The sequence below is a fragment of the Orycteropus afer genome, unplaced genomic scaffold, assembly GCF_000298275.1.
Source record: "Orycteropus afer afer isolate SDZICR_OR568_19922 unplaced genomic scaffold, OryAfe1.0 scaffold00489, whole genome shotgun sequence".
Classification (NCBI taxonomy): domain Eukaryota; kingdom Metazoa; phylum Chordata; class Mammalia; order Tubulidentata; family Orycteropodidae; genus Orycteropus; species Orycteropus afer.
This window is the reverse complement of record NW_006922076.1, coordinates 342,914-356,613: the sequence shown is the minus strand read 5'-3', so window position 1 is coordinate 356,613 and position 13,700 is coordinate 342,914. Positions and strand designations below refer to the sequence as shown.

Here is a 13,700-nt window from a genome sequence, read left to right as displayed (position 1 = left end):
GTTATTGAGGTGTTGGAGTTTTCCATAAATTCTAGAGATAAGTCCATTGCCAAATATTCTTTCCCATCTGTAGGTTCTCTTTTGACTCGAAAAGTGCTTCTCTTAATGCGCGCATTAGCAGGGTGCTCAGCCTACACAGGACGGGGAGAAGGAGGTTGCCCTTCCTTACGGCATCCCTGCTCCCCAGGCTTACGCTTGTTGAGTTGATTGGTGGGTGGGCGTGCCCAGACACCTCTCGAATTAGTTCCCTTTTTGGTCTTTGTTGTTTGTATTTTGGATGAGCACAGGGAGAACAATTCACATAAAAGACACTGAGTTCCAATTACAGAGGGTAGTTCCGGTTCCAGGCATGCCTCCCACATGCACTTCAGTCCCAAGAATAACAACAGCGTGGCCACCCCTTCCCACGGCCGCGCTTCTGGGGGAATCGTGGAAAGCTTCCGAATCTCCTCGTCCTGACTTACCAGGATCTTAGTGTAGGAGGTTAAGGGGTGGCTCCCACCGTAGCCTCCCACAGCGGGTCCTGTGTGGACCTTTGCTGGTGTACACACACACCCCACTCACTGGGTCTGCATATCTGGGGTAGGGACAGTCTTACAGCACAGAAGGTCCCTTCTTCAAAAACATTTGGGGGCCTAAGTCTTTCTCTCAGGCCTGTCTTGGCCCTGTAATATCCGCATGCTTCTTGAGATGCCTGTCCTGGAACTGCCCTTGTAGGGTTGCCCTGCAGTGATGTGAGGGACCGAGTCCTACCTGACCCTCCTTTGTCGGAAGTGTTACACACACTCTGCTCTCTGGCATCATTTCCACCGACTGCTCACCATGTCAGCAAAGTGACAGTGGCTCTTTCACTAGCAGCGAATGAGCTTTGGGCTCCTGGGTGCTGCAGCGCTCACTCGATCCGTGGTCACTAGGCTGTGAGCCAGAGAGCAGCCCAGGCTCAGGCAGGGGCGTGGAAGCCGGCCCGACCAAGTAGGACCTAACTGGCCTAAGCAGGGTCTGTTCAGAAGTGTCATGGGATGGTGTGTGATTTTCTGCTGAGTAGTGAAGACCCCCATCATTGACGCCCACTAGGAGGTCTTGAAGGAGACCCTGGGGTACAGACCATGAAGCGCCTGACTACTGACTGAAAGGTTGGTGGTTCTGGTCCTGAAGGGTCACAGCCAGGAGAACCCGACAGGGTGCAGCTGTCCTCGGACGTGGAGGTGCCATAAGCCAGACTCTCCGTTGCCTTGTGGCCGGTGCTGGGGTGGCTGTGTAGGACTAAGAACATCAAACGGCGAGTCCATAGGGTGTGAGAGCAGAGGGAGGAGAGGGGTCAGGACACAGGACAAGACCCTTAGCACGGGGGGAGCCCCAGGGGTTAACTCCCAATTCCTGGAATTAGGTGTCAGGTGGGACGTGAACTAGGTCCATGTCCATGGGTGGGGGAGGGGTGGGTACAGCTGGTGTAACTGGGTGCAGGTCAGCATTTCCCAAAACTCATTCCCAGACTACACCCTGTGTGCCACCCAAAGTCATCCTGGGGCCTTCAGGATAAGTAGAAGCTGAGAACATTGGTGGGAGATCCAGACCAGTGCTGCGCGACAGACCTGGGATGATGTACAGGCTGTGACGGCGGCAGAGCTGGGGTGACGTACAGGCTGTGACGGCGGACGGAGCTGGGGTGACGTACAGGCTGTGACGGCGGACGGAGCTGGGGTGATGTACAGGCTGTGATGGCGGCGGACCTGGGATGACGTACAGGCTGTGACGGTGGACAGTATGGCGCCCATAGCCACACAGGGCCACTGAGACTTGAATGAGGGCTCCTGCTTTCAGGGACGTACATTGTAAATTTATTCAAACTTGAGTGTTTGAAGTCAGCTGCCACACGTGACAACTTTCCTAGAACAGAGCAGCCGTCCCCAGTCCTGTGCCGTCCCCAGGACCGTCCACCGTTGTGACTGTCATGTCACCGTCTCATGGAGGGTCTTGCTCATGGTCGCTGACCCTCAGCTTACCCAACGGGACGTCCTCTTCGTGGCCTGGCCTTGTGATGCGTCCAAACTAAGCAAGTCCCGGCCTCACCAGCCTTGCTTCTGGGGAGCGCTGGCTGTGCTTCCTCCGAGGCCGCTCCGCCCGTTGTGCTGGGTCCGCAGGACGGGTAAGGCCTCCTCAGCAGCACAGCTCAGGGGCGCCGTCCTCTGTCTTTCCCGGTGTCTGCTATTTGCCTGCGTGTGAGGCGGTTTATTGAAGTTGCATGACCTGATGGTTAAGTAGCTACACCTGGCTGGTGGCTGCCATGTGGTAGCCAGCTCTGGACCGTGGCGTGCGTGGAACAGAGCTCAAGGATCTGGTGGATGGCGTTGTACTGACCTGAGTTTGAAGAGGGAACTGGCAGGATGGTGCGGTGGCTCGGAACAGACCCTGAGATTAGAGGGGTCATTGCCTCTGCGCCCCCCTCACCGTGTGTGGTGGGCCTCTGTGTCCTCACCTGTCAGCTGGGAAGCACGGTACTCACTGCCTGGGTGGTGCTTCCTGTGTGGCACTGGGGACGGGAGGTGACTCCCTGGCCTGTGAGGGCCACTCTCCAATGGCAGAGTCTCAGGATCCTTAGGGGGAGGCCTTTTGGGGTGCTTTGCTGACATCTTGTCGTTTGGGGACAGTGGAGTCTGGCGCAGTGAGCAGTCTGGGCCCTGCAGGCGGGTTGAGTCCATCCAGCACAGAGCTCGTGTGTGAGGCTCAGGAGCTGGGCAGGCGCACCCCGGTCCGTGCCTTCCGTCACTGACACATAGCTGCACCCCATGGAGTGGGAGCAGCCGTACATAGCATCTGCAATCTGTACATAGCATTACCCATCTTGGTAAGAGTATGCGGTGGTGGCATCGTGCACGCAGACACACACGTTCAGGGACGTTTTTATGTGCAAGGAGAGGGTGGGGTTGCAGGAGGCCCAGGTCCATTCCTGGCCACTGCACAGCGACCATCTGTCTGTCCCCGGAGCCTGCTTGTCGCTCTGATGGTGTGGGTGAGTTTCAGGGAGCACTTCCGGGCTAAGACAAGGAGGAAAGGCATGACCAACTTGTGAAAATCAGCAACAAAGCCCTGGGGGCCACGGGGGGTGTGTGTGCAGGGCCGGGCGGTGCTGTGTCCGTGGTGGGCACTGGGGCCGCTGGGATTCAGGGGCTGGCTCCATGGCTGCTGTGACAACAGCGTGCGAGGGCGTGAAGTGTGCACGGCGTCCACCTGTCCACGTCTGCCGTTGTGTCAGCGGCAAAGGCAGTGGGTGCGGGGCGGCGTGGCCTGGCAGAGGCAGCAGGTCCCAGTTCAAGGCTGCCGTGCAGGAGCTGCACAGCCCGATAGGCCAGGTTCCATGGCTGCAGTCGGGGCCTCTGTGGACTGGGAAGCAGGTGAAGGCATAGGGAGGGCTGCCCTGCATGAGCGGAGAGATGGCCTCCCGAGCTTAGCTCACTTGGGACCTGAGTGTGGGCGTGACTGCCAAACGCCTACAGGTGGGCTCACAGCGGTCTCCTCAGCACATCCTTGGGGACTGACCATCGCTGGACCGTGCGCCCTTCACGGCAGGGCTCTCGTGGGGCTTCAGAAGAGCAGCTGCTGTGGCCCTCAGCCACCCCAACCGCTCAGCTTCGTGATCCTCACGCTTTGCTGTGGGAGACGGTGCCAGTGTCAGTCCCTGACCCTCGCCCCCCAAAATAAGGAGGCCTGACAACTGAATGACCTTCTGTCCTCGAGGTTGCCTGGTGTGCTGGAGCAGGTCTGCTGAGGGGTGGCTTACTGACGGGCCCCTTGGGCAGACCCTGGAAGCATTTTAGTGGCATTTGGAAATGAGAGTCGCAGGAGATCCGGAAGGTGACAGCAGTCTCCGACAGGAGCGGCCCCCACCTGGCAGGAAGGCCAGCCCCTAGGAACCCCAGTGCAGGGGTGCTTGTGTCTGTGCACTGAGCCCAGGGTCTGCCCCAGGGCATGTCAGCTTTTCAGTGTGACGTAAGGACAGAGCTTGGGAGCACAGAGGAGTGTCCCCAGGAAATGGTCATCAGGGAAGAGGGGCAACAGAGGACAGACCATGGCATGTGGGGGAAGGGCGGAGGGGGAGACACGGGGAGATGGGTAGAGACAGAGAAGGAAGGGGCGGGGGCAGAGACGGTCTGAGAGGGAAGAGAGAGGAGAGACAGACAGACAGATGGAGAAAGAGAGACAGAGGGACGGGAGATGCAGCAGGAAGGCGAGAGGAAAAGGACGGAGAGGCAGAGACACAGAGTGAGCCAAGGAGAGAGACGGACAGACAGACGGGGGCCTGTCTTTCCTCTGCCAGGCTGCGGTCTTCCTGCCCCTCTGCCCCCCGGGGTGTGGGGCCTGTAGGCGGGGCAGTGACCACAGAGAAGGAGGAGTGTTTGCAGCAGGAGGTGACCCCTTGCTGAGCGAAAGTCACGCAGACACACCTGCCCCACCTGCATCCCCGCCCTCTCTTCCGCGTTGCTGTCAGCGCCCGGTCCTGTCCTCTCTGCCGGCTCTTTGACGGCGACCCTGTGTTAAGGACAGACTGGCAGAGCTCAGCGAAGGTGCACCAGCAGTCTGCTTCATGTGGTCGCATGCTCCCAGGTGCCATGCATGACAGTGTGTGTCCTTCTGTCCCTCCAGGTCCTCCAGCTCCCCCACAGGATGTCACTGTGCAGGCTGGGGACTCCCCAGCCACCATCCAGGTCTCCTGGAGACCACCTGCACTGACGCCCGCTGGGCTGTCCAATGGCGCCAACGTGACGGGTTACGGCGTGTATGCGCGAGGGCAGAGGGTGAGTCTCGCAGGCTGAGCCCCACGTCCCCTCAGCTTGATCATGGGGAGAGGGGAGCAGCCCCCCCACGCTGCCCTCAACCCCCAAGACGCCACCAGAAAGAAAACAAACACCAGCCCAGCTGCTGTGGCGTCGACTCCCACTGGTGGCGACCGTGCGCGTCACAGCACAGGCTTCTCGGTAGCTGAGTCTGCCACCAGCCTTTATCCCGAGGGCCTCTGGGCAGACGCCTACCAGCACACGCGTGAAAATTCATTGAGTTCACACCTACGTCTGCGTCCTTGGTATAGGTCACGTGTACACAGAAGGGGCCCGTTTACAGAGCTTAGAGTGTCTAAGGCAAGTCCTGATCTGCCCAGGGAATTCTCGAGTGGTAAAAGTCAACGGTAGGATATCGTTTCTTAAAAACAAAAACGGTTTCTGTGGTGGCAGCTCTGACTGCTGGCAGCCTCATCCTGTGTCAGAGAACAGCTGTGCTCTTGTGAACAATGGCCGACGTTTCAGAAGTAGGTCACAGGTCTGTCTTCTGAAGCACCTCCGGTGGCCTTGCACCCCCAGCCCCCAGAGACAGGAGCCCGCGCATGTCCTGTCCCGCCCGTGAGGGCGACGGCCCCTCAGATGCACACTCCCCTGAGGAGGAGGGGCCGCAGCTGGATTGGTGTGATGTGGAAAGCGTTCGTGGCATGCGGCTGGGCCAGGTGCGTGCCCTCCTGTGCACCCAGCTCCCCCACAGGGCCTGCGGGCCATCGGCTCCACCACAGGCCGCCCGTCCGGCCTGTGCCTGAGGCCCGTCCTTCCCTCCAGGGTTAGCAGGAGCACGCTTTGTATTCTGACCCGCTGGCCCCTGCCATTGGGGGCTGCAGACGGCTCACACACCTCAGCAGGCTGCAGGTTCGAGACGTGCCCAGACGTGCCTTGGAAGAAAGGGCTGGTGACCCACTGTCACAGCGGCTGCGAACCCTGTGGGGCGTGGCTCTCCTCTGTGCACTGGGAGCGCCAGGAGTTGGGGCTGTTGTCACGAACTGGTGACTTGGCCTCCTGGGCTGCCGTGGTTGACGGGCCCCTGGTGTGTAAATGTCTCCCCTTCTGTCTCCCAGTCTGACGGGCTGCTGGTGTTTCTGAACTGCTCCGTGAAGGTCGGGGCTGGACATGAACGGGGCTTTGCCCGAGGCTGCCTGGAGGCTGGCTGCCCTGTCCAGGGCGATGCCGGGGTGCGTCTGTGGCTGTGACCGGCTCTCTGTGTGTGCAGGTAGCCGAAGTCATCTTCCCCACGGCAGACAGCACGACCGTGGGGCTGGTGCAGCTGCGCAGCCTGGAAGCCAAGGCAGTGAGCGTGCGGACCCTTTCGGCTCAGGGCGAGTCTGTGGAGTCCCCAGCTGCCGCCATCCCCCCTGACCTCCTGGCACCTCCAGCCCTGCACCCCAGGGCCACGCCCCCACCGAAGCCATCCCCAAGTGCCGCTGCCCCTGAAACCAAAGACGTCCCACCAGGCCGGGCGCCAGCCACACATGGGCACCTGCTGGAGCCCCCCAGCCCGCAGGGCCCCGGCCCTGGGCGACGCTCACCCTCGCCCAGCCGCATCCTCCCACAGCCCCAGGGTGCACCCGTCTCCAGCACCGTCGCCAAGGCCATGGCCCGCGAGGCTGCGCAGAGGGTGGCCGAGACCAGCAGGGTAAGGCTATGCCTGTCGATTCCATGTGGTCGGGGGGGGCGGCCACAGCAGTGGCCATGGGGACCCCCAACATCCAGAGTTCTGTGGCTGTGTATGTGTGTGTACAGTGTGTAGACGTGTGTGCTTACATGTGCTTACACGTGCACACACGTATGTATCTATGGTGTGTACATGTGTGTGCATGTGTTTACATGGACATGGACATGTACTCGGGTATGGTGTGTGGACACATGTTTATGTGTGCACAAATATGTGTATGTACATGGGTGTATGTGTGTATATATGTTTATGGTGTGGAGATGTGAGTGTTTATTTGGGCAGATTTTGTCTATGTGTGGGCATATGTGTATGTGTATACGTGTATGTATATATGTATTCATGGTGGGTAGACACGTGCATGCATGCATGTATGTGTACACATTATGTATGTATGCCTGTGAATGTGTACGTTTGCATGTATTAATGTGATATGTGTTGTATATGTGTGTATGGCTATGTAGAGACGTGTGTATGTAGACATGTACATGTGTATACACGAGTTGTGCATGTGTGTATAGTTATGCAAATATGTGTGTAGAAATGTACATATGTATGTGTGTGTTGTGTATGTGTGTGGTTATGCAGATACATGTGTGTGTTCATGTATATATGTGGACATGTACATGTATATGCGTGTTGTGCATGTGTGTATGGTTTTGCAGAGATGTGTATGCATGTATGCATGTAGGTGCATACCTGTGTATATGTGTCTGTGTATGTACACGTGTTGTGTGTGTGTGCGTGTGAATGTGAGTGTGCCTGCATGCCTCTTACAGAAATCTCCTGGATCGTGAGGAGATAAGGGACTTGGAGTCTGGGGGCTGTGTTCTGGGTCACCCGTGAGGTGATGGCCCCGCTGGGGCCAGCAGATTCCACGGCCTGGAGCTGAGCTGACACACAGTGTCCCTCCCCACCTGGCAGCTGCATCTCCTCTTTGGAGCCTCTGTCCCAGGGCTGCCTTCCAGTACCATGTAACACACATGCCTGTGGGATTCCAGCCTGCAGGTCTCAGGGATGGTGCTGTCAGTCTGTCCTGAGGTGCTGGGGGCTCAGCCTGAGGTCTGAGCAGAGGACAGCAGAGGGAGCGGGGTGCCCATGCCTCACCCGGCTGGCAGCTCCCCAACCCCTCCTGAAAACTGGAAATCCAGACTTTGGGTGCAATCCCGATTTGTTGGCCGCTACTGCTTGAGAACAGACAGCACCTGTCTATGGCCTCTGACTAAGAGGTCCCTGTGGACATGCACACTTGTTCACTCCCACTGCCAGTGGCTCGAACAGGTTCACCAAGCAGGGCGACAAGGGGGGGCTGTAGCGGCTCCTTCCCACTTGCTTGGAGGAAGCCAGGCCCCTCGACCCCAGGCCTGGGCCCCACAAGCCCTTTGGAGGCATGACTGTCACTTTCAAGGAAATGTTCCCTGATAGAATCAGAAGTCAGGGCAGGGTGGTTAGGGGAGGAAGGTGGGGTTTTCATTTGTGTTCACGGGCCACCTGCACAAAGGCAGGGGACCTGGAGGGCCCGGGGAGCAGGTGAGCAACGGCCAAGATGGCAGGGAAGCCGGGGGCTGCCTGGGTGAGGGGCTGCCCTGGCTTGTGTATGCTGCTGCCCTGAGGCTGGGGGTTAGCCGGACAGAAGGCAGACACCTGGAGCCCGGCGCCCCCGGCCCCTCTGTGGACCATGGGGTCTCACCTGGCTTCCCTTTTCCTTCCAAGTTAGAGAACAGGAGCGTGTTTCCAGGGAGGAGCAGCGCCGGGCAGTACGCCAACTCGGACGAGGAGGACGGCTATGGCTCCCCAGACACCAGGCGCAGGGGCCCGTCCGTGGATGACTTCCTCAGAGGCTCTGAGCTCGGGAAGCAGGTGAGCGGCTGGGCGGGTGGCGCGGCCAGGTCCGGCCGCTATCTGCTGGCTCTGCTGCGGCCGTAGCTGAGTTGTCACAGACCCGTTAGCCACCTCCTCCAGTCCACCACTTCTTCCCTTCTGGGAAATTAAAGTCATCCTCGTTAGTTACGGCACCAGAAACAGAACTCACAGTGAACGCGATCTTTACAGCAAAGACGTCTGTGACCCCACACGTCAGAAGTCTGAGAAGCTGCCTCTTCTGTTCTGTCGGCCTTTGGCTCGTGGTTCCAAAATGGCTGCCACCACTCCAGCCGTCACACCCTCATGGCAGGAAGGCAAGGGACAGCCAGGAGAAGGGAGGGGGCCTTCTCAGGCACCTTCCTCTGACCCGGGAGGAAGAGCCTTCCCAGAGGTGCCATCAGCCTGGCCCTTCCCTCTCTCGGGGTAGGCTGGGGCCCCTCGTGTCCCGGGTGGCTTCAGCGCTGGCTGCCCTGGGGCCGGGCCTCCGAGTGTCCGAGCAGAGCTGCGGTTCTCGCGCTGTGGGCCGCGGTGCCTCCCCGGCACGGGCGTCGCCCTGGGAATGGCTTGCGTGAAGCCTCACTGGATGGACGAGGTTACGCTCACAGATGGGAACCGATGCACACAGGGGAAGGGCCCGGTTCAGTGTCACGTGGTGGGTTTCTGACGGCTGGGATAGATCGCAGCCTGATTTTGAACTCTGTCCACTTGTCACCGTTCCACTCCTCACCCAAGAGTGAACTGTCGCGGTCACTGAGGTCCTCAGCTTGCAAAGCCAGGCCTGGGGCTGGAGATGCTCTGGGGACGGGGCCGCATCACTGCTGGGTGCTCATTCGAGTCCTCCAGGTGCTGGCCGGCGGCCAGGAGCAAGTCATGTGAGCCAGGTTGGCCCTCCAGGACTCTCTGTGAAGGGCCCGCCTTCCCAGGTTTCAGTAAAATGACCAGTGCACTTCCTTTAGAAGGCAGGAAGGGCTTCTGAAAGCCAGCCTGATCTTTGTTCCTTCATCTAAAACTTGTTGGCTGTTGAGTGTTCCCCTCTGGCCCGATGGAAAGAAAGATCAGGGTGAGGAGTCACATGCTGATGCGGCCAAGTGTCCCAGGTGAGAACATTGCCGCCTGTCCCCCGGGGCACAGCCACGTGGAACCCTCTGCCTGTGTCTCCAGCACAGCTCCAGGAGTGCTCACAGACTCTGTCAGTCAGGAATCGAGGTGAGGATAGTTCTAACGAGTATGTCACAGGATGCCATCAGATGCACGTCCTTGTCACCCACCAGCAAAATGAAGTGTCCTAATCCACATCACCTGGCACCACATCGCACGTGTGGGTCTGGGCCGGCGACGGAGTACCGTTTGCTCTGTGGAAACTTGTGTTGATTTCAGCACAAGTGACCGGGTAACAGATTGCTTCATTGATAAGGGCAGTGTTGCCGCTGAATTCACGTTGAATTCACCCCCACTGCAGAAGTCTTGAGATCTCTGGCAAGACCTAACACGGGGACGGTGTTGGGCACGCTCACCCCCCAGCGCCACGTACACTGTGCGTTTCAGAGTTTGGGTGCTGGCGAGGATGCTGAGGATCTTGGCGAGCCAAGAGGTTGGCTGTGGAAGTCCCTCTGCTGTCCACAGCCTCTGCCACGCCCTCCCCGAGTGCACACACCTCACCAGTGTCGGGCTGAGACTGGCAGTTTACGCAGATTCTAAGTCCACTTCCCACCATCTCCTTGACCTCCATTGGTCCCCTAGATCCAGGGCACAGTCCTCACCCTGCTGTCCTCTGGCTGAGCCTTCATCTGCCAGTAAATCAGGGAGGCTGAGGGGACCCAGAGAAGTAACGTAGTGCCTGTGTTTGTCACAGGCCCCAACAGGTTTTCTGCCCCTCCCAGTGTCCAAGGTTTCCTATACCTTGCTCTCCGTGGGCTCAGAGCTGGCCCTGTCTCTGCCGTCCCAACTGCGTGCATGTAGCCTGGATGAGTGTGCCCTAGGCCCTGCCTTTGTGTTTCTCACCTCTGAGATGAGTGGCGCACACACATAAATACCAGACACTCATCTTGGCGTTTGAGCTGCATGAGTTAGCAGCGAAGGAGGGGGTCCGAGAGCCCGGGGGGCCTGGGAGCAGCTTCGAGGCCCTGAGATGCTCTTTCCTCTGTCAGCCCCTTTGTTGCCATGGAGACGAGTACCACACTGAAAGCAGCCGGGGCTCCGACCTCTCGGACATCATGGAGGAGGACGAGGAAGAGCTGTACTCGGAGATGCAGCTGGAGGATGGGGGACGGAGGCGGCCCAGCGGGACATCCCACAACGCCCTCAAGGTCAGTGGAGGGGACACAGGCTAGCCCTGGAGTGGCTCTGTCCTTGTCCCTTTTCTGGGCTGCTGAGGCCGGCTCCAGGGGCCTCCTGCGGCCAGCGGTCAGTGCATTTCATGAGTTTCTTTCTCACCACTGAATCTGCGTCCGGCGGCTCCCCACACCCTGCTCTTTGCCAGAACGTCAGGGTGGAGACGTTTGGGGGAATCCATTTGGCACCTCCAGGAGTAACCCTGCGCCATACCAGGGGTTGGTTCTATTGGAAGGAACAGAGGAAAGAGGCTTCCCCTGAGCCTTAAGTTCCGGCCCTGACTTGGCCCTGAGTGTTCCCATGAGCCTCTGAGTGGGAAGTGTGGGCCACGGGGCTAGCCGGGGGTTAGGAGCTGGGTTCTGCTCATGCGGTGGGCGTGAGCGGCAGGAGAGTGGGGAGGGCGGTGGTGTCAGGACAGGAGGCTGGACTTTCTTGGGGGACGGGGGACCCCTGTGCCCAGGCTGGGGTCTCCAGTGGTCTTCTCAGACCACTCCCCTCTCTGAGACCCAGGCATTTCCTCCTGTCTCCTCTGGGCAGTGGGCATCAGGGAAGGTTGTCACTGGAGGTTATTGTCATGAAAATTGAGGGAGGCCACCATCCGGCCAAGTTACAGGCTTCCTCTCAATGTAGCGTCTCTTCCGCCCTTGCCTTTGGGGCTGTTCCGTCACTGCTGCTTTTCACCTGCAGCATGTTCCAGTTCACGTGGGCCTCTGCTTGACGGGTGGCCCAGGCTGTCACTCTGTGGGGGCCAGGCCCTGTGCTAGGCCGGCAGGGACAGGATGCCATTGCCCCCCACCTCCAGCAGCTCCCAACTGGGAGGACCTTGCAGGGTCTCAGAACGGAAAAGGCCTTGGAGAGGAAGACCCCTCTGGGACAGGACTCTCGCTGTGCTATTACCTTAGCATGCAGCCATGCATTCTGAACGGTGCACAGAGCTAGACCCAAACCTGGCTGTCCACCCGGCACCTCCCGGCACAGGCTGCTCCTCCCCCGGGCTCCTCCCTGGCACAGGCTCCTCCCCAGGCTCCTCCCCCAGGCTCCTCCCCCACCCAGGCTCCTCCCCCACCCAGGCTCCTCCCCCACCCAGGCTCCTCCCTGGCACAGGCTCCTCCCCACCCAGGCTCCTGCCCCCCAGACCAACTGACTCATGTTCTCCCACCAGAGGCCTGTAGTGGCCTTGTGATACTATCACCAAAGAACATGGCAGTTCCCCATGCGCATCCTGTGTGGTTGCAAATCCTTGGCGCTGAATCGCCCTTCAGCCCCCAGCAGCTCCAAAAGGGACACTGGTAGGGGTGCGGTGGCCCTTCCTGATGGAGGGGCTCCATGTCTCCCCCTTCCCACCTACAGTGGCCTGGACGAGTCCGTGGGTGCGTGGGAGACGTGTCTCTGCGGGGGGGGGGATGTTTTCATGCTTTATGTGAGCCTTTCCGTGTGGAGGGTGATGGGTGCAGCAGAACCCAGGCGTCACCTCCTGTCATGGGCGAGGCTGGCCCTGGAGGCAGGCTCCCCACCAGCCGCGCCCTGCACAGCTCCGCTCAGCTCCCTGCTCCCCTCAGCAGCAGAGGCCCGGCCCGGCCCCAGGCGCTCCAAGCTTTCCCCACCGCGCCTCCAGCGCGGAACGCCATCTGGGTCTACCACTCTACACAGTCAGTCTCCCCCTGCAGGGACCAGCTAGAGCTTAGTACTTCCCGACAAGGGTGGGGCTGCTCCCAGCCCCCACGTCCACCGCATCTTGCCACGCTCCCGCTGTCCCGTCCTCAGCCCGTTCTCTCACTCTCCCCGCCCTACCCACTCGTGCTCTGCCCACCTCACCTTGCACCCCTCATGCCCGCCCCGTGCACGCCTGTTGTCCCCACTGTCCACTCACACTGTCCCTGCCCCACCCCAGCCCCTCACGCCCGCCCTGTCTGCTCCCGCTCGCCTGGCCTGGCCTGGAAGGCCCTGGGTCGAGGATCCCTCTCCGTAGACTATCGTCTCTCTACTGTCCTTCACCTGGGTCCTGGGCTCCGGTCGGTCCCCAGAACATGCATCTTGGAAGGCGCATTAGCAAGGAGAGCTGTGTGTCGGGGAGCCTCTGCCCCATGGGGTGGTCAGCCGCGTCCTTTCCCACCTTTAGTGAGTTCACAGTCAACACTGTTAGATCACCACCAGGGTCCCTGTGCTCTGGGGGCCACGTCCGTGGGACCGGCCAGTCAGCACCTCCAATGCGCTGTCTGCAGCCTGGCGGGGGACAGGCCGAGCGGGTGAGGCCCCCCGAGGACACGCCGCCAGGGAGGGTCCTTCAGGGTGAAGTCGAGGGACCCAAATGCAAAGAAGACAATTGGTGCTGAGGCACGAGGTCTCAGTTCCCTGAGCGTCTGTCCAGTAGGACTGGGTGGCTCTGCCGGGCACCAGGGGCCAAGGCCGCAGACACAGGGCTCCTGTCCAGCGCAGTCTGGGGCCTAGAGGCAGGACAGACAGAATTGTCTCTGCAGGACTGAGGGAGCCCCGTTGTGTCCCAGGTGCCGTTCTAGGGGTGGGAATGTGGGGCCAAGGCCACACTCAGCCAGGGAAGAGGTGACATGCACGGGGAGAGGTGCAAGGTCCCGGGGTGAGCAGCGCTGAGTGAACGCAGCCCAGCGGACTAGCGGGGCTGCCGGCTCGCCCTTCGCTCCGAGCCTCTGAGGCGCCGGGCAGCCAGGGCCCTGGCCGCGTTCCCTGCGGGCGCACGCAACCGCCCGGCGCGCGTCCTGGGCGGCGGGCCACCCCCGTCCGCAGGTCCCCGGCCCGGCGCAGGCCCGCGTCCGCGAGACTAACGCCTGTTCTCTTTCCTCCCTCGCCCCACCCCGCGCTGCTCCCTGCCGGCCGCACCCCAAGGCCAGCTCTGAGGGTGGGCGCCCCGGAGGCGCGTTGCGGGCGCAGCCCGAGTGCCCCCAGCAGCCTCCCCACGGCACCAGGCTGTTCAGCATCCCCGAGGCCGAGGAGGACGGCGAGCCCGGGGAGGCCGCGCCCTGGCAGGGCGG

The 13,700-nt window shown here is 60.5% G+C and overlaps 1 protein-coding gene across 1 annotated transcript in view; it reads left to right on the top strand.

The window, feature by feature from the left end:
* RIMBP2 (RIMS binding protein 2) overlaps positions 1-13,700 on the top strand; it is a 64,870-nt gene that overhangs the window by 34,535 nt on the left and 16,635 nt on the right. The window contains exons 8-11 of the mRNA XM_042782843.1: positions 4,642-4,793; positions 6,043-6,465; positions 8,215-8,361; positions 10,512-10,670. Coding sequence (XP_042638777.1) covers positions 4,642-4,793; positions 6,043-6,465; positions 8,215-8,361; positions 10,512-10,670 — 881 coding nt within the window. The remainder of the gene's footprint in view (positions 1-4,641; positions 4,794-6,042; positions 6,466-8,214; positions 8,362-10,511; positions 10,671-13,700) is intronic.